Raw genomic sequence first — 20,307 nt, forward strand, 5'->3', positions numbered from 1 at the left:
TTAAGATAAGCTCTCCTTAATTCAAACACGGGTTGCACTTGATTGCGAAGCATAAAGTATATTTAGCAACACTGGAGGCCAGTCGAAGCGTTTGTGTGACCAGCGGGTTGCTATGGGAGACGGGGGCAAACAGCGGGTCACCTCAGTCTGTCTCACTTTGTGTCTAAACCTACGCACTTCACTCACACTGGGTGTGCATGTTCACATACTTTTAACATGTTATTCTCTGCTGGAGTCCGACCGACACGTCAGGAGGCCGACATCATCGGTTTATTAGATACAGTAAAGTAATCTGACATAATTAATGCATCATTTACATTATATACTACAGTTTTATTTCTATTTATAGTCATTTAAAATCATTTAAATACAACATATATCTTATATTTACTACTGTAACGTATCTGTCGGGCTCCAGCTCTTGTCATACACATTCTACGTGATCTGACCTTTGGGTGTTTTTGTTTCCTTTGCCATTGGAAGGACTCTGGACAAGCCATCCCCCGTGTGGTGGAAAGCTGTATCCGCTACATCAATTTGTACGGTGAGTCTCAGCAACAAATAACTCCATGACTTAATTTTCTTTTGATGAATTTGTTCCCATGAACCAAACCGCGAACCTGCTTCATTTAACAAGTCCTTCTGACTTTGGTGAAACGTGACCTTCGGTGATTTCCAGGAGTGAATTGTTTAGGGTGTGTACGTCGTTTGTCATTTTTAGGGTTGAGCTCAGTCATGGGAAAACGCAGATTCCATCCTGTTTACGGCGGCGCAGCCTTTTTACACCCAGTTTTCCGAATCCAACTGTGAGAGAGACCGACGCCGTCGTCTGGCACAAGTTGTAATATTTCTTCTGGTCCGGACTGGCAAACTCAGATTTCATGGTTTGCTGCCTCGGGCAGCCAACTGATGACGTACAAATCGAAAAAGAGACTAATCATGCTCCCTCCCGACCCTTGACCTCTCCCCTTATTAACTCCTAATCCCAGACGGAAGACACTTAAGGCTTGATTGCGGCCTCCCTGACCCATTAATTATCTTTAATTAGAAAAGTGAAGGGGCTTAACAAACAGGATGTGCCTTTGAGGTCCAGCTGAAGTCTGCTTTTACTGACTTGTCTTTCTGCGAGTGGACTTCTGCACACGTTCCTCCTGTTTTTCATGCTTCCTCACCCTCCGTCTTTGTCTTGCTTGTGCAGGCCTTCAACATCAAGGAATATTCCGTGTGTCTGGATCCCAGCTGGAAGTCAATGACATCAAGAACTCGTTCGAAAGAGGTACACCATGACTATTTATCACATTCTACTGACCACGTGCAGCCTGTGGGCTTCTTTTTGAGGAGTATTTGAGATGTATTTGTACTTGAGGATGTCCAGCTGACCTGCTAACTTGGTCTGTGTCTCAGGAAACGACCCTCTGACGGACGATGAGAACAATCATGACATCAACTCTGTGGCTGGCGTTCTCAAGCTTTACTTCCGTGGTCTGGAGAACCCGCTGTTCCCCAAAGAGAGGTTCAACGATCTGCTGGCCTGCATCAGTAAGGACACACATATTTTTACTTTTTATTACTTCTAACATTCTTTTCTCTGTGGTCAGTTGGTTTTATTCTGTCGTCGTTGATCAAGACTACCATATGCAATCATCGGGATTAAAATGTACAGTCGAGAGGAAACAGAATAATTACTCTGTTGTATTTCGGTCGACGTCAGATAGAAGGATACTCTCCTTCACGCTTGCAGTATTGTGGTGGAATGTGAAATGTCTGCAGCGGCCTTTGAATCCATAGCTGAATCTACACTGAAGTCTTCATATAAAAATAGTGTTTTTTTTTTTACTGTGAGTCAGTTCACAGATCAGTCAGCTCTTTGTGAGGCTTTTTCTGATCTTTTAAGACATTTCATGGAGGGGAGGATGTGCGTTACGCTCTGTTAAAGAACATGAACATGCACAGAGTCACATGGGCACGTGTGCTGTAATGCCTACTGTGTGTGTGTTTATGTTCAGGCTTTGGTGTCCTCCTGAGTGTGTGTGTTTTCCTGGGTGTACTTTTCTGCAGGATGAGTGATGGGGATTCCCTGTTTACATTCTCCAGTGATACATGCCAGTGATTGCAGTGTGGGCTGAACGCCCAGCGAGCTCCATATTAAAAACCCTCTGCTTATTCCATATGGAGCAGCTCAGACCAGCTACAAGAACACGTTCCCGTTTCCCCCCCCCCCCTCTCCACTGTGGCATACTGCAGCAACTGATATCTTTCATTTGGGAATTTGCAGCAGGGATGTTTTTTTGCGTGGGCGTTGTCACGTGTGTTTGTAGGTGATGTGTATAAGCCTGCGTTGGGGTAGATCTTTCAATAGTAAGTTTCTGAAGTGCTCAGGAACCTCACAAAAAAAACCTAGTTAGGTATTCATGAGAAATGAAATACATCACAAGTCTCCCAGAAGCCCAAATCCCAGATGGTACAAAGTGGCTGGAGGGTGACGGGGCTATTTTTAGCAGCCAGCAGAGCCCCAGCTCAGCCAAATAAAAAATAAAAAAAAGGCTGCTTCAAGTTCCACAGCAGAACAAATGAGATAGTAATGAAAGACGTGAAGGTCGGCAGTCTCGAGTGTTGATAAAGGAAAACCATTTTAAACGCTTTGTTTTTGTATTAAGTGATGATAATGTTCCCGCGATAAAGATGTTTGAGAAGAAAAAGGAGGGTCTCCTTCCTTCGTTGTTAAGACCCTCATTTCTGTAAGACAGATTAGAGTACCGGTTTTCATTTGGAGCAGGAAGAACTAGTTGGCGTCCTCGTCGTCAGGTGCTAATGAAAAGTGCTGACTTCCTTCTCCTCTTCCTCTTCCTCTTCCTCTTCGGTGTCAGCAGCGGGAACATAGGCTGAGTTGAAGGTCACCATAACAGAGTTGATACATTTCCCATGGCCTCTACACACACACACACACACACACACACACGTTACATGTTACACTGCTTTAATAAATCTCTGCCGGTCTCCCACAGAGAGTCATTCTGATAAGTAATTGGCTGAGCTTCAATGTGCTCTTGTGTTTCTATGCTGGGACGTGGCGTGGAGCTAATCAATACCACCATCTGGTATAAAAGGGAGAGAGTGCAGCATGGATGGACACAAAGCAGTGTTTATCTGTTTAACACTGTTTTTATTTTGGTATGACAGCATTTTGCTGATTTAACGTCACGCCCTCTCTGTGTTTTTCTGCTGCTGTAGGAATAGAGAACCTGTATGACAGAGCGCTGTACATCCGTAAGATCCTCCTGACCATCCCCAGATCAGTCCTCATCGTCATGCGCTACCTCTTCGCCTTCCTCAACCAGTAAGTTCATACCGTAACCCTTACCCTTTGATTTCATAAGGATTGTCCCCAGTGTAATGCCTTAACTTGGTCTCCTTGTCCCCATCCCCTTCCCTCCTCCCTCCAGCCTGTCCCAGTACAGCGACGAGAACATGATGGACCCGTACAACCTGGCCATATGCTTCGGCCCCACCCTCATGCCCACGCCAGACAGCCAGGACCAGGTCTCCTGCCAGGCCCACGTCAACGAGATCATCAAGACCATCATCATCCACCACGAAACCATCTTCCCCGATGCCAAAGAGCTGGACGGGCCCATCTACGAGAAGTGCATGGCCGGAGGAGACTATTGGTGAGGAATGACGCATGTAGCTGGTACCGCCCATCGATGCGTCATCCAAACATGACGTCATCCTTCAGGTCGTGGCTCAGTTTCTTGAGGCTTTATCGCAAATCATCTTTGGATCAGCGGTGTCTGAATGTCAAGTCGTGGGTGATCCGGGATTTAAAGGGGAAGAGATCACTTCATGCAGCTGCACGAATGTAGGTTTCGGGGTCTGAATGGAACAGAGGCTAGCGGCCAAAACCTCCTTCATTAGGGTCTCACTCAACATCCAGGTGTGCGTGCACTCTCAGCGCTGCAGCTGTGTCAGTAGAGGAGATATGAGCATTTACGCTCACAGCAGTTACGCGTCTGTGGTTGACATGACAAGGTCGAGCGTGTTTTCGGTGCCGACTTTACGTGGTGTACTATTATCCAGGTGAGGCAGGCTGAAACAATCCCTTTAATGACCTCCATCACGACAGGAGGAAAAGGAAAAGGTCACATGGCAGGGTGAGGGCGATTAGGTAAATAGCAGCACATGCTGGAGCCGAACGGAGACAAACCTGAGGCCCTTTTGCTGCTCCACATCTGTAAGCGGAGCTTATCGCTTGTTACATCCTCTCTTCATCTGTCTCTGTTTCCCCTGTTCTATGCTCCCACATCACCACAGGCTGACGGGGATTTATCCCTGGCGAGAGCTAATCAACCGTTTCTCCACGACCATGTGTTCCCCCCCCCCCCCCTCCTCCTCCCTCAATGCTCATGTAGCCCCGTGGAGATTTGTTGTCTTGGCTGCCTCCCTTTCTAGCAGAAGAGGAGGTGGCTGGTGACATGCTAACAGGGGAGGAGACTCACTTCCTGGCAGGGGTAATCTGTGTGTGTGTGTGTGTGTGTGGCATTACCGCCAGCTCTCTCAGCACGATGCCAGAAGAAGACCATTTAGAAGAAAAAAAAAAGAGGCCCAAACCACAGATAGAGGAGCTAAGCCTCTCACAGAATAATGACCGCCATTTGAACTTCTTCTAGGTCTTATTAATTATAATAATAAAAAACCCTCCCTTCCTCCTCCTCGTCCTCACTGAAATGAGATTTGACTGCTGGGATTTGAGCAAAAGCCTTATGTTTAAGTGAGCTATGAGATAAAGTATCTTCAAGCAACTTTCATTTCCTGAAAGAAAAGGAAATGAAGGAAAGGATCTGGACTTTTTTTTCCTAATCTGTTTTGAAACTGTCCCTTCACAACCCCCCCCCCCCCCCCCCCCCCCCTCCCCCCCAGCAGCGCTGCCTTGGCTGTGACTCTGACTTGTTCTCATGTTGTCCCCCCCCACACAGTGAGAGCCCCTACAGCGAGCATGGAGCCCTGGAGGAAGTGGAGAACGAGGGAGGGACGGAGACGCACACCAGCGAGGACGGTGAGTCACTATCCAAACATGATGTCAACACTCGAGCTTCAATTACGTGTGTAAATGTGTCCTTTTTGCACCATTTTTAAGTGGTTTGTCATTGAATATTATATGAATTTCACTCAAATATCACACCACATTACAAACACTCGCTCCCCTGCCGTCCATGTTGAAACTTTCCCGTTGTGTCTGTCGTGTTTCGAGGGTTCAGTCCGGCTCGCTGCATCTCACTGTGGCTAATCCGGCCTTTCAGCCTGTTTTAAAAGCAGTAACATTGTAAGGGCCAGGGAGCTGGGCTCACTGTGATGGATGGCCATTCATATTCTAATGATTGTTGCGTCTCCCCTCGAGGCTTCGGGACACGTCCACATCGCCCTTTTGTACAAATTCCAGGGTGGTCTTGACTAACCGGACCCCCAATTGGAGAGAAATCTTGTTTTCTAAGGGTGAAACGTTCAGTAATAGGTGTCAAAAAGTGTCAGGATTTAATAGCTTTCCAACTATTATACGTCTGTGTTTTCTTTATGTTTAACTTCATTTCCATGTGTCCAAGAGAAGTATAAAGAAATAAAAAAGACTTCTACTGGTGGGACACGGTTTGTGTGATCATACATGTGGTCCTCTGTTTGAGTGAAATGAATACCAGTTGGTCCGGTCCAAATCAAACAGTGAGTGAGTTAGTTGAGACCAAAAAAATCAGCCGGGGGTCAGACGTCGCTGTAGAGACAAAGAGACAATAAAACTACCAACTCATTAAAAAGTAATAAATCTGGGAAGGAGAAGCCGTGCAGATGTCGACGACGGTGGGAGCCGAAAAAAAGAGTCGACCTATAGTTGGGCCGAGGCTTCACATCTCGCCTTAGTAACAGACTTCCCCAAACCTGTTTCCATGGTGACAACTGCCCCAATCCTGTCTCCTTTTCACACAAAGATGATCCCTGTCACCATTCGTCATCCGTCTCTATGGACCGGAGTTTGGAAAATCTGGCAGATCTCGTCTCGTTACATCAGCTGTTAATCACTCTACTTCCAAATGAACGCCATCATCTGGATGTCCTCTGTAAATAAAAAAAAAAGGACGTCTGATTAGTCGAGGAAAAGTTCTCTCGGTGTGAATTCCCACTGTAAAAGACAGATGGCAGCTATCAACACTTTGAGTAATTAACGGAAGATTATGTTTTCCAGAAATCCCTTTTTCTATCCCCGCGTTGTTCCAACTGGGAGGATGTCCTCGCTGACTCCAGTCCCTCCCTGCGGAGTCTTGAACTGTGGTCAAGTTCTTGTCATCGGTTATTTTTAAATCCCCCTGACCTCATTTGGATTTCAGACACAAAAGCGAACCTCTTTGTTTGTTTACCAGCACTCTGCAGACTTAAATAATTAGAATGTGCGCTCGCTTGTAAAGGCCCTCCTCGCCCTCCAAAGTAAACGAACACCAGACAGACCGAGTTCTGGTCTGAGAACAGCCTGATCACATGACGGTCTCATGGACCGGGACCGTCACGCCTGGAGATTAACTGTCTTGTTTTTGCGAGCGGCGATTCTCGCACGCCGTCAATACTTCGACGTCCTATCTGCTGGTAAATCCGCTACAAGGTCGAAGGTGAACTAATTGGTACATTGATTTCATATCACTTTGAGCGTAGCGGGATGTCCTTGTTGTGGATCCCCCCCGAGCATTTTACTGTACAAGGAGGGTCATCCCTTCTCCCCCCCATAAAGAGCTGCTTCTAATCCGCTTTCATCTCTTCATGTCCAGCATGACGTCTCTTGCTGTTTGAAGCAACTTAGAATAATATTTGTCTTCGGGAAAAGGGGGATGGCGAGGAGAGAGGAGGGAAGGGAACGTGTTTTATACCCTGTCTTATTGTATTGATCCGAACCATATTTCACACCAGGCTTCTGCTCCGCTACGTCTCCGTATGAACGTGGATGGAGAGCAACATCCACCATGACTCTGCTCCACTGGCTTGTGTTTGACATCTGACAGTTTGGATCTCTTACACCACGGGCCTCGGGCTCTCACGGTCCAACATTTCTCTAACTCCAGTCGCTGTGTGTGTGTGTGTGTGTGTGTGTGTGTGTGTGTGTGTGTGTGTGTGTGTGTGTGTGTGTGTGTGTGTGTGTGTGTGTGTGTGTGTGTGTGTGTGTGTGTGTTTGTGTGTGTGTGTGTGTGTGTGTGTGTGTGTGTGTGTGTGTGTGTGCAACCTCGGGTGGTTGTGTCTGAAGCGATTCTCAGTTATAATTGCACAACATGACGGAGGGGATCCTTTAGGACACAGATATTCGAGTTAATGACCTGCTGTTTTCCGCCACGTCATTGCCGTGTGTGTGCGTGTGCGTGCGTGTGTGTGCGTGTGTGCGTGCGTGCACTCACTGAATAAACATTTGCAGAGCGGAGGAGAAATGATGGATGGATGGCTGGATAGGTTGAAGTGAGAGAAAGAGACGGAGAAAATGGAGATGAAGAGAAATCCCCGCATCGATAAGGGTTTTCCGTCAACTTTATTAACAACCTCGTCCGCTGCTGCAGTGCAGCCCAATTAATTCAGACAGTAAATTCCTGCTTGTCACGTTTTATTGGAGACACGACACATCTACCCCGTCATTCCTGACAACCGAGTGACGCAAGGGAGGTGGCGAGTTAAAGGTTGGAATTATATATATATATATATATATAAATACAAGTAGATGAGGTTGAAAAGGACGTTGAGAGGAATTTTAAAAACATCAGCTCTGCTCAGAATCACGCCGGCATTCCCTCTCTCTTCTCATCTGGGATTTTTTTTCCAAGCTCCCGTGAAAGAGATATAGCATGATGGCTTTTTTGCAGCCGATACAACATTCAGCCGCGTCTGTTCCCAGGGAAAGTAGAGAGCCTGTGCTTCGGGTTGAGGCTGCGTCGGTCCAGGGGGGTCTGTCTGACTTTTAAAGTGCGACGGGAGGAGGGCAGAAGTAGGAGTGAGGGAGGGATGAAGTCAGCTATTTTTAGACCAGTGTTGCTGTAGTGCATGCATACTGAGACGTGAACCTTTTGGAAACACCGAGATGTTTTCTTCAGATCAGACATCGATATGAGACGGATTTTCAGGTGGGAGCGATCGATACAGTCCTGGTTAGGACTGTCTGGATAACTTTTCACGGTGTTCCCCATGATCATTTCCCATGTCACTGATCCAGGCTTGGACTTGTACAGTTATTGAGTAGGTATCAGCCCAGTCTAATGATCCATACAGTGAGTGACGTGCCCCTGAGTCATATAGATCTCCTCTATAAATATCCCGCTACAGCTCCTCGGGGCCTGTTGTTGCCCCGGCCTGGTGTTGTAGAGCCGGGTTACTATTGACTACAACCAAAATAAACAACTGCCTCAGCTTGAACTACACGTGCACAAACTGCTGCACATGAGCGTCCTCATGCACAAACAAGCCAACATTAGACCTGACTAGACTGCCAACATGTATTTTAGGTGCATGTGTCCGGAGTTTTGTGTCGTAAGTATCAAACGTTTACAAGTCTTTGCACTCCCTGTGACGACGCTGACCCGTCTAATCCTCTCCGTCCACAGAGGGCGAGCCCATCGAAGCCATCGCCAAGTTCGACTACGTCGGGCGCTCCTCCCGGGAGTTGTCCTTCAAGAAGGGCGCCTCCCTGCTGCTGTATCAGCGGGCGTCGGAGGACTGGTGGGAGGGACGCCACAACGGCATCGACGGCCTGGTGCCACATCAGTACATCGTGGTCCAAGACATGTGAGTGATTTGAGAATAGAGTCTTTGATGATCCCTCACATCATGTCAAATAGGGAATTTGTCAAATGCTTCAGGACCGAGATCTTCAAGGGGTCAAGGAGGTCCCAGAAATGATTGGATCCCAACAGTTTTATTAAAATATGTCCAAAAATTACAATGAATACAACCTATAATAAGCAAATAGAAATCTTCCTATTTCTTTAATGTTATGTTGTGAAATTGTGATGTAGAAATGCCAATGTAGAATTAAAATATGTTCTATAAATATGTGAATCTGTCAAGAATGATCATTTTAATAGCTTCACACCTTTATTCATGGCACTATAGGCCGCACAACACATTATTATTGGCCCGGTTTAATAAGCAACACAATTTTATACGATATGTAATCGGGGGTCCCTCCACCGGGTCACTGTCAGCTAAGGGGTCCTTGGCCTGAAATAACACAACACCCTTAGTCTTTTTTAAATCTTTCAGGTGAGGAAATGTTCATTTCTACTGCTAAACTACGAGCAGCTTCACTCAGAGCCGTGGAGTCCTTCAGCTCTCCCTGATGATGCCCCTGTGGGTTAAACACACGTATCCATGTTGACTTTACCCTGTCAGAGGCTCGGGGCCATCAGTTGACTGCAGGGTCTCGCATCCAGCCCCCCATCCTTTGCACTAAAGGCCTGCCATGCCGACTGTTGGTGCCTAATGGACAGGACTCACTGTCTCATTAGGACGGGAACCAGAATCGCTCCAATCACTTAGTAGCTGGCCGACAAAATGGCCATTTAGAATGCCTTCCCCAGCTCTCCTCGTTGGCTCTACCTCGCCGGTGTGCCTCCATCAATAATTCACCGGGAGGGGCACTACTGATGCGGTGTCCTCTTAGTTAATGAAAGAGCAGTGGAATTTACAGCTGTACGGGTTGTTCCCGGAGCGTAGTAACATCCCGCTCTCTACTTAAACAGAGCAGCGTAAAGAGCTGGCAGGGGTCGCCGTCTTCACTTGTCCTATAAAAGAGCCCAGAATAAAACATGCAGAGAGACCACTTCAGGATCTCAAAACCTTAGATTTAGGTCTCTGCAGCGGAGGAGTGCCCGTCCGTCCTCGCTCCGTCTCTGCGTGCATTCATGTGGATGAAATAAGTGTGTTTTATGTCGGATAATGCACGTCATCGGAGGCAGCGGTGCAGATCTGATAGCTGCCACCTGACAGGCACCGGTCTCCAGTCACGCACTGAACCCCGTACAGCTGTTGTGTGTGTCACATATTTCACTGGAATAAGGAGGCGGAGGAGTATGACTCATCTCTCTCCGGGACCTTGGGGGGGGGGGGGGGGGGGTGCTGACTCGCAGGAAACTGATATCAAATACTGTCATCGAAGAACGGTGCAAATCTGACAGACTGATTTGCTGATTTCTCCTTTTTTTTCTTCTGTCGCTTCCTCTTGCCTTTTTTTTTTTTTTTTTTTTTTCATCATATCTCAATGTCACTCTGTCTCCGTGTCCCAGAGATGACAGCTTCTCAGACACTCTGAGTCAGAAGGCTGACAGCGAGGCCAGCAGCGGCCACGGCGGAGAGGAGAAATGCTTGGGGAAAGACATCGGCTCGCCCTCTGACCCCAGGATCTCCGAGGCCTATATCACCAGGTTGGTTTTTGGACCTTAAATCAGGAATCTAGCATTTGAAAATCCTCCAAAATTATTTATGTGTTAAGCTTGAGCAGTAAAAACACCGCTGCCGACTAGATAAAGGAAACGTAATGACCTGAAAATCCAAAGGAAAAGAAGCAACAATACATGACAGCAAACAGCAAAGTGCATCCATTTTAATGAGTGTTTATTATAAATGATGGGTGTTTAGGAATTCCTACTGCACTCACGTAGACAACCACATTTCCTTCAAGGTTATCATGCATCCCTCTGTGCTAATTAGTGCCTGTGCTCACAGTGATGACCCATAGGTGACCAGTATGTGACCACAGCCCGTCCTGGACTTCACATTGGCTTTGTCTAATGAGATAAAGCCAATCCAAAAATAACTGACAGTCCAGCAGCATGTCTGGAGGAACATCTAAGATGATTTTAAAAGCTTCCGATGTGAATACCAACACACAAACTCCAAAACAAACTTCAAATATTAATTATATGGAGATTGGGACTTGGAAAATAATCCTCTTTTACAATGAGAGCGGTTTAACAGCATATCTAATTTGCCTGTTATACAAGCCAGACTGAAGGAAGCAGGAGAGACCCGTACGCAGGATGCAGGCATGCTGCTTCCTCCTGACCAATCAACTCGTCCCGTTCTTATTTGATCACGTTAAAGCACGAGTCTTCCTCTGCTCACGCTGGAGCGTCCTACACACACATGCACGGGGAGCGATGGCAGGCGGAGAGGAAGACTCACCAGTCACACCTCAGACTTTTTGGCAGCGTCGGTCAGCTGGTGGCGAGCCAAGGATTTTCGTCTCCCGCTCCTCCTCCTCCTCTCCATCGCTGCGTTTGCGGCGGTGGAGTTAGCGACCTTGAAGCGGGCCGTTCCGGCTCCTGCCAGACACACGAACAAATACTATTTTATTCAGAGGCACGCTCGCTCCTCTTACTTTACACTGTTGAAATGTTGATGATTCATTCTCCAGGCAATGTTTACACCACCTGCAGGTATTTGCATGCAGGAAGGGGAATATATCTAAATGAATCAACTTTTCCACATCGGCCTTAATGAAGCTCTTTGTGTTTGTCTTTCTCAGTCTGTGCCTTGTCACCGTCGCTCCCAGGTGATGCTGCCCCCCCCCTCCCCCACTCTCCCATTCAGACAATACTCATACGTGTTGAATCATTTATATCCTGAGCTTTATTTAGATCTTATTCCTCTCCTGGAGTTCTCAGTCAACCAGACGGAACCTGTCGCAGAGTTTGGCATCACGACCTCCTCTCGGTAAACGAGGCGGTTAAAGTCCTCTTCAGATGCACATTTATGGGATCCATACCAAGAGGAACTCCTTGGAATGCCTTGTGATGTACATTATTATTAGACACATACAAACATGGGGTGAGCTGTCAGCTGCTTGAGTCGGGGCCTGTACGGAAAGTTGTTCTGAATGTAGAGTGCTCCCCCTGCTGGTTGTCAGCAGCTCCTGCAGTTGTTTACTAACCCAGATTTCTCACTGCAGTCAGAAAAATATATATATTTTTCTCTCACCAAGCATAACAGCCCACACTGCTCCACTCATGATATTTTATAATGTCTAAACTATCATCAGTGCTGTCAAGAAGATTATTTTCTTGCACATTAATTCATGTTTACATTAAGAGTGTTTTGCGATCCGTTTGGGTTGACATGAGACTTTCTAGTCGCTGTAGACGAGTAGTTTCCTGTGAAGAAATGATGGGATCTGGGGGGGGGGGGCATGTTATAGCAGCACAGGGGCTCAGTGGCAAAGAGCTGCCATTCCATTCTCTGAGGCCCTCCACATCCGTCCTCATTATTGCTTTTACTTTAGCGCCGCGATGAAGCAGCCTGTAAATCTTAATGATAATGGCCGAGACGGCGTTCATTAGGCAGACGTCAACTCTCAAAATGAAAGCCATTTGCCTCGGAGACGTGATTAACGGATGAATAATTCACTACTTGTTCATCAACACAAAGAACCCAATCATTGCCGAGTTAAAATTGTTAATCTGGCATGTATCAGCTTTCACATGTTATTGATTTCATGTCTCGAAAATGTTATACCAACTGAATAACGACACTCCTCACGAGTTTCTCTCTCTTTTTTTAAACTTTAAATGAGATCAGGTAGCTAATATTATTAAATGCCCTCCATTTAAACTGTAATGCCTTGCCGACATGCTTAACTATATTTCCCAGTTGTCCAGCTGTGAGACCGAACTTCTTTGATTAAACATTACGGCTAATTCAATTTTATTTATAGTGTCATATCACGACATAAGTTATTTCAGGATACTAAACACATTGAGCAGGACTAGAATATTCTCGTGATTTTTGAGTTAATACATAATACATCACCAAGCGTTACAGCGACAGTGGCGAGAAATAACTGCCTTTGGTGTTGATAGTAGTATAGTAGTAGTAGTATTAAAAGTAGTGGTAGTATTAACAGAAGTATTAGTATCAATAGTAGAAGTCCTTGGCCTCAGGATCCATCCCTACTATGTTGTCCTAGACTTGACTGTCTGTAACTACTGTAGTGCTGCTAGTGACACACATGCATGACTGTGGAGAAACACCATGCACGTATGAAGCATGTGTCATATATCAGGTGTGCATGGTGCTGATCCAGGTTCAGATAGAGGGCAGCTGTACTGCTGAGGCAGCTGGAGCTTCTCCCCGTGAGCCTGTTGTGGTGCTCTAATGAAGCGCAGGCCTCCCTCCTCTGGCTGCTAGCCAGCTCCTCTCCACCTGCCATCCAAAGAAGCCAGACATCAGGGTTCTTCTTACACCACTGATGATCGTTTTGGGGGTTTTCCCACAGTGGCGGATGTTTGATGAGGATGCATGCCCGCCTATTGTGTGATAGAGAGGATTTTCAGGACTCAAATGAAGCATTTACTTGATATTTCTTTTCTTATTTCCTCTCCGTCCCGCGCTTCTATCCCAGCAGGCACAAGAAAAGATCAGAACCACCATCTCGGCGGCCCCCTGCCCGCCCCAGCGACGTCCACTGCATGGTGCATCCCTCCCAGCACGGACACGGAGGAACCCCGGAGATGGGCTCCCCGGTCCTGGGCCACTTCAGCCCGAGGGACATGCTGCGGAGTCGCAACCACATTCCCACGGACAGCCCCGAGCGCCGCCGCCGCACCGGCCACGGCAGTCTGACCAACATCAACCGCAACGAGTCGCTCAAGAAGATGGAGAGCCCCCCGATCCGCCGCTCCACCTCTTCGGGCCAGTACACGGGCTTCACCGACGCCCACCACCACCACCACCACCACCACCACGGCGGCAAGCCCCTGGACCCGGAGACCATCGCACAGGTCAGCGCGGGACGAGCAGCGACCCGACCGCAGCTCCCTCCACCATCAAAGCCCTGCCCCGCCCTGTAAAAACATAGTCAGTCCCTGTCTTCTGCTTCCTCTGGCTGCGACTGTGTCCGTGTGCTAAATACACGCAAAAGACTAGCTTCACAGGCAGACAGCAGGGAGCGTAGCTCCACACTGGGACACTTACAGTAGACCTACTGTAGTCTGAAATATCAAACAAAATACTTACTGATAATAATCCATTTCTAAATTACTGCTGTGGCTCTAATTACTTACGTATAATAGTGGATTACATTTGAAAGCAGAGGTCGGAGATCAGAGAGCACTCTACACTGCTGGGCTGTCTGTCTGCCTACAGGGAGCATGTTAAGATGAACTCATCTGTGCTTCGCTATCCAACATCATTAGCATGCAGAGGGTAGAGGTGCCGGTGCAAAGTACTACTCTACAAACTCTCTGCATGTATAATGCATGCTCTGTCACTGTGGTCCTCTGTTAACACCGTGTTTTATGCTACTCTCTCTTTGTTGATCATATCACCTCTCATTTCTTTCTCACTCTTTTCATTTAGTTTCCTCTCATTTTTAACCCCGACCTTCCTGTCTGCCTCTCCACAGTGTCATATCATCCTTCCAGATCTTCCCCCTCCTCCTCCCCGCTAACACTCTCTCTCTGTCTCCTGCAGGACATAGAAGAAACTATGAACACGGCTCTGAATGAGCTGCGTGAGCTGGAGCGGCAGAGTTCAGCCAAGCATGCCCCGGACGTGGTGCTGGACACCCTGGAGCAGCGGCAGACCTCCGGCGGCGGCAGCGGCGGGGTCCCCACGCCGGCCAGCTCCAGCGAGTCCCTCAGCCCCATCCACGGCATCATGCTGAGGTCCACCGCCAACACCGAGCCCCCCATCCGCCGCAGCACCAGCTCCTCCAGCGACACGATGAGCACCTTCAAGCCTCTGGTGGCGCCCCGCATGGGGGTGCAGCTGAAACCCCCCGCCTTGAGGCCCAAGCCCATGGTCCTGCCCAAGTCCAACCAGGCCTCACAGCCTCCAGCTACGTCTGCTCAGGACCCCCTGGACAAGTCCTGCACCATGTAACCCTCTGGGACAGGAACCAGAGATGTAAATTAAAAAAAAGACTTTCAGGAGGCTGCACAACGCTGCCAGAGTTTAATCTTCATAAACATAGAATATGTTTATCTAAGGGCGTGTAAAATACGTGGAGCTGGACAGGAAGTGTTCCTTGTGGTGATTTGAAGATCATAAAGAGGACTCTGACGGGATCGGGAATAGAACATTACAGTGATGACGGATTTGTCAGCCAGACAAATCTTCTGTCTCAATAGAGTGCACAGTTATGTGTTAATATGGTTAATATTATCTAACTTTTTTTTCTTTTTAAGGAAATTCAGACAACAAATCACAAAGGCTTCCTTCAAGGTTTTAGAAAAATGTACACTAGTTAGTTTAGTTTACAGACGTTCATGAAGTGTGTAGATTTGAACAGAACACTCTGCATGCGGCTCCTCTCTTTACCACTGAACCTGAGACGGAGCTTGTTTTCTCTCACACACAACTCCATTCTTTTTGTTCTTTTCTTTTTTTTTACCTTGGAGGCCCATTGAAGGTGTTGTGAACTGGTTGAAAAGGCCTTATTGACTTCTGAGATGTAACTGATTTCACATGTTAAAATATTCTAACGGTGCTGTGACTCCCTGGACAGAAACGGTTTGAAGGTTGGACTGATTACGGGCCTGAAGAGCCCTTTAACGACTAACGGTACTGCGTTGATAGATAATAGTGCTGTGTGCTTTTCTTCACTAGCGTGTAAACTCTACCCTTTTCTTTGGCGACGCATACCATCTGTTGAGTCAAAGAAATGTACAAAGATCACCTCTGTGCTGGATTCACTCAAATTTATTTTTTAACATGTTTTCCCGTATCGCCTGGAATGGGATATGACTATTGGATAAAACCACTACTTCACGATGAACTTTGTTTGAATTTGATGCATTTTTTTTATTTTTTATCCCTGCATCAATAACTAACGATGCAGGCATGAAACATGCCTAATAATGACTTATGCCTTTTTGCATCTGTGTAACGAGTGAAAAGCTGACGAATCATCTCCTACAACATAGTTCTATATTATACGGTGTGAAACACATGCCATAGCTTCTTTTCCGCCTCGCTTGGCTTTATCTACCCAAAGACTTAGAAGACTCAAAGCATGGATGTTGACTCCATATATGATGTAGGCACTGTTCATATTGACTCGCGTGTATAGACTCATGGCAGCACCCTGTGGGAGCGCTGCCGGTAGCCATGGACCTAATGACTGTTAGTGTGAAAGCCTCCTGATATGTTCACCCTGCTTCCTGTGCTTCTCTCGCTCTGTGTGCGTGCGGGCCTGAGTGATAATTTCAAATTCAACATAGAACTGTATGTGCCAGAGCTCCTAATGTGTGACTGCAACCCCTGGACTGTATGTTTATTTAGTTTTTTAACCTCAGTACTGTAACATAACTGAGTCCTGGGAATGTTTGGCTAGCATAACACACAGAAAATACCTGGTTGCTCTCTAACAGCAAGTTTACACTATCTTTGACTTGACAGATATTGTGTATATATTAATCAAAAGATGATTCATTTCTGACGTACTAACTTTCATTATTTTTGTAATCCTTTTTGTTACGTTTGTTGTGTTTCTGGGTAAAAAATGACTTAGAACAAATGATGTAGAATAAATATCCAGAGATACAATATGAAGCTAGTTGTAAAAAAAACAATAAAAAATAAAAATAAAGTGTGCTTTTGTCACTGTTATCATCAACAGTAGGACTCAGTTATGCCGTCTGTAGGCTTTAAGCTTCTCCGTGGTGTTACGTACATCCGTCGTATGTACTTGTGAAAGTGCCTTTGAAAATGTTTTAGAGGAACTTCAAACATTCACATTTTCATGTCAGATACAGTTTTTTTTTTTTTTTAAGAAGATGCAGTGCAAGAAGAAGACACATGAATAAGTAAAGATGCCATTTACCGAACGGTTATATGACGGAATGAATAATAAATATACAGCCTACCAATTGTGACATTGCACTTTCATGTATATAACTGTATATATGGCATGTAACATCATAACGTTTAGAGTTCTTTGAGGGCTTATACCTCCGAGGAGTTCTTTCTAATAAAGGAAATAGTTTGTCGAGTCTGAGGTGGATTTTTATTATGTTTTAACCCACATTTCATATCGAGTAACTTTTGTTTGTTATAGTGAAGATGTAGAAGTATTCAAATCAATGTCCTTGGGTAAAGGTTGAAATATAAAAACAAGTAAAAGTCCTGAATTCAAAATGTACTTAAATTGTTAAAAGAATCATGCAGAATGGGCTCTTCCAGTGTTATACTGTATATAGATGTAAAATGCTGCTCCCATGTTAAAGTGGATGTTTAATGGTGTAGGTCAGTGAAGATCATATTATATTATTGAGTAATTTAATCTACTAAAAATCAATAATAGCTTTTGAAAAGATCATAGGTGACAATATTGTGAAAAGGGAATTCTCAACAATAGCCACATTTCCTTTCCACCACAAATGTATTTATTTATTTTAAATCAATCCAGTGGGTTTTCCGTGTCTCTATGTGCGGTGTTCTGCTATGTATGGGAGCTTTACTGGGATTTGGGGCTCCCCAGGTCTAGCTGCAGCCTCGGCTCCGTCTGCGGGAGTAAGAGTGGATCTCTGTGTGCTCCGGGCTTTAGTGGAGGTCTTCAATGCCATCTGGTGAAACACGGAGAAGAGAGAGCCCATTGTTTTAAATACTGCCAGTACACAAATACAACAGTTTTTTTCCGGCAGCTGGACTGAGGCTTGGCGTGGTCTTATAACCGTGAAACAACAAATACTGCACTTCAAAATGTCATCCCATTTTATTAGTATTCGGGGAAATAGAATATGCTTTACCTCTGCGATCCGAACCTTCCTCTCCCAAGTGTGAATGCTCTGCTGCAGCTTCTTGTGTTTGTCCTTGACCTGCATGTACTCGGTGATATCAGGGGCCTGATAGTCTGTCGTCTGGCGGCGCAGGTGTTGGTTGAGGGCCTCCGCCTTCGAACGCTCCTGAAGAGAGAGAAAAAGAAGTATGACGGGATAAAGTACACACATGGAATTAGTTTAAAGAAGAAAAAAGGGAGAAATATTAAGTATTAAGTGAGTCATGTGTTTGGTCTACCACATTGGGATTAAAGCAGGCTCCCCAAGGTTTGACACACTTTTGGACTAATGACAAACCTCCTCAGTGTGCTGCATCTCTTCCTCAATTTTTGCCAGCATCTGCTTCCTGTTGCTGATGTCATCGCTCAGCTCCGCGTACTCACATGTCACACTCTGCAGCTTCTCCTGTTCCCACACACACACACACAAGCTGGAGCTTAAGTCAAGCTATACTGCAAAGCTGGTGTAATACATCTGCACTAAATTACAGTGAGAAAACAATCTCATGTATATTTCTACTCCGTCACCTTGTGTGAACCGAGGACACGTTGGACTTTCAAATTGTTTGCTTGAAGTTCATCCAGGTTTTTGTCAACTCTCTGCTCGCTGCATTCCTGGAAGATGTCCTAAAAAAATAGATATACGATTACATTTATGAACACGCAAAGGAAAAACTGCTGACTGTGATTCCCCTTTTCTCTCACATAGCAGTCTTATTGACAAACTACACAATCTATTGTCTCTTTCGAGCTTCCTGACCCTCTCTGGACATGCTTTCATTCTCTACCTCACACTGGGCTTTTCTCGTCTCTTTCCTTCGTTCAAGCTGCTGCTGGAGCTTCTTCTCGTGGACCTTCAGCGCCTTGTTCTTCATGTTAAACTTCTCCAACTGGGTGACCTGTTTGTGAACAGAGCCGAACCATGTCAGCAAAAGGGACTTAGCACAGGTTGATGTCATGGGACCAGACCCAGATTTTACCATGGACTTGTCTTCGATGTACTGGAGCACCTTCTCCGGCTCCTTCATCTCCAACCTGTTGTCCTTCGTCGTTGTGAGCGCCCTGCGTTCAAACTCGTTCTTTGCCTTCCTGATATCTGCGAGACGCAATTCTGCTTCTGTCAGCGAAGCCTGAAGAGACGAGCAGAGTCAAAAAACACTGTATTTGTGCATTTGTATTTGTTTTTATTGCAAGTGTATGTTGCAACCTTGTAGTTGTCCTGAATTCTCTCATATCTCTGTGTGAGTTTCTCCCGCTCTAGTCGTGTCTCTGTGACTTCTCTTTGTGCCACGTAGAGTTTTTGTTCCAAGGTCAGCTGCTGGAGGGGAGCCGATATGTTGGACCGGGATCTCCGCCTCCGTCCACGACCCTGACGGGGAACACACGCAAAACAATGTGAGGCTTTCGGGAATACAGTGCAGAGACATGAATGTTTGCTTACCCAGAGCAATATCCTGTCACTCTCCAAAAGCATATGAGTTTTGAATTTGTAATCCTGTTTTGGTGACTTGATGCAAGAATACATCTCTAATAATAAAAAGTGTAGCTCTCTATCTAAATACTGTGTTTCCCTCTCTTTAACACTTACCCCACCCTCCAGCTGGGAGGCTCCTGCTGACCCCAGGTCTTCCCCTTCAGCATGGACCACCAGGTCCTGAGGATCCAAACGTCCGAGGAATCGTTCAAACATGTCGATCTCTGCCAGGAGGGCTGCATTGGAACATCTTGGGTGGGGGAAGTTAATATCAACAACTTCAAAATCTGCTGAAGATAATGCTGTAAAGTTTGCTCGCTTAAGCTGGGAAGCTAAACCTAACCATCAGTGTAAACAGGAGCTCAACTTAGTAGCAGTAGTAGCAGTAGTAGTAGTAGTAGTAGTAGTAGTAGTAGTAGTAGAAGAAGTAGTAGTAGTAGTAGTAGTAGTAGTAGTAGTAGTAGTAGTAGTAGTAGCTAGCAAATACAGAGGCTATTAAAATGCAAAAGAATAACTTTTCATTTAAAAGTATGTGACTCTACTTCCTCTATTCTTAGCTAATGGTTCTAGCATATAGTTAGCTGTGCTTTAAGTGCTTTACTGCTAACAACATTGCTCAGTTAGCTAGGTTAGCGTTAGCAGGCTGCACCAAATTAACTACTTAAAAAAAGCCATCTTTACTAAAACACGTCACGGATGGGTTTATAGAGTGCTGACGTCATTACTTGAGTTCTTCGACTTGCTTGTAGATACGTTGTTTATCTTCTTTTGGGACATCTTGGCGCTGTTCTTCCATGTCATCCGCCATGGTTGCTAAGGGACACGGAACCCTCGCGGTGGTTGCTAAGGGGCTTGTGTTGCCTTCACGTTCTCGCGTAAACCCCTAAACTGTACATTTTGTAACATTAAAAATAGAACCAGAAACGCATGATTTCTGTAATCACGTTGTCATTGTATTCATATGAAGACCCTTTGTGCGTTTATTGTATATGAATACATTTATAATAATCATATGGGAACATGAGCGTAGATTAAACTTAATAAAAACGTC

The 20,307-nt window shown here is 45.8% G+C and overlaps 2 protein-coding genes across 9 annotated transcripts in view; one reads left to right on the forward strand and one right to left on the reverse strand.

The window, feature by feature from the left end:
• The window catches only part of srgap1a (SLIT-ROBO Rho GTPase activating protein 1a), a 70,016-nt gene extending 53,020 nt beyond the window's left edge, over positions 1-16,996 (forward strand). For 2 of the 7 annotated variants that reach the window (XM_084016647.1, XM_084016649.1), the window contains exons 13-22: positions 484-544; positions 1,199-1,276; positions 1,405-1,539; positions 3,232-3,337; positions 3,444-3,668; positions 4,974-5,053; positions 8,613-8,793; positions 10,293-10,430; positions 13,409-13,784; positions 14,476-16,996. In XM_084016647.1, the coding sequence (XP_083872773.1) occupies positions 484-544; positions 1,199-1,276; positions 1,405-1,539; positions 3,232-3,337; positions 3,444-3,668; positions 4,974-5,053; positions 8,613-8,793; positions 10,293-10,430; positions 13,409-13,784; positions 14,476-14,886 (1,791 nt within the window). In that variant the 3' untranslated portion in view covers positions 14,887-16,996. Of the gene's footprint in view, positions 1-483; positions 545-1,198; positions 1,277-1,404; positions 1,540-3,231; positions 3,338-3,443; positions 3,669-4,973; positions 5,054-8,612; positions 8,794-10,292; positions 10,431-13,405; positions 13,861-14,475 lie in introns of those variants that run through there. The other 5 variants (XM_084016646.1, XM_084016648.1, XM_084016650.1 and 2 more) reach the window with 4 other exon arrangements.
• Positions 11,171-20,171, reverse strand: cfap263 (cilia and flagella associated protein 263). 2 transcript variants are annotated; one of them, XM_084016662.1, is made up of 10 exons: positions 19,982-20,171; positions 19,371-19,506; positions 18,990-19,151; positions 18,763-18,912; positions 18,571-18,681; positions 18,311-18,409; positions 18,081-18,188; positions 17,754-17,909; positions 17,466-17,570; positions 11,171-11,330 (listed from the first exon to the last, which is right to left on the reverse strand). In XM_084016662.1, exons 1-10 carry the CDS (start codon positions 20,062-20,064, stop codon positions 11,223-11,225), a joined length of 1,218 nt encoding a protein of 405 aa, XP_083872788.1. In that variant the 5' UTR covers positions 20,065-20,171; the 3' UTR covers positions 11,171-11,222. The 2 variants fall into 2 exon arrangements, with proteins under 2 accessions (XP_083872788.1, XP_083872789.1); XM_084016663.1 differs by lacking the exon at positions 11,171-11,330 and adding an exon at positions 12,879-13,206.
• Between the last annotated feature and the right edge of the window lie 136 nt (positions 20,172-20,307).

Source organism: Eutrigla gurnardus (assembly GCF_963514095.1).
Source record: "Eutrigla gurnardus genome assembly, chromosome: 9".
NCBI lineage: Eukaryota > Metazoa > Chordata > Actinopteri > Perciformes > Triglidae > Eutrigla > Eutrigla gurnardus.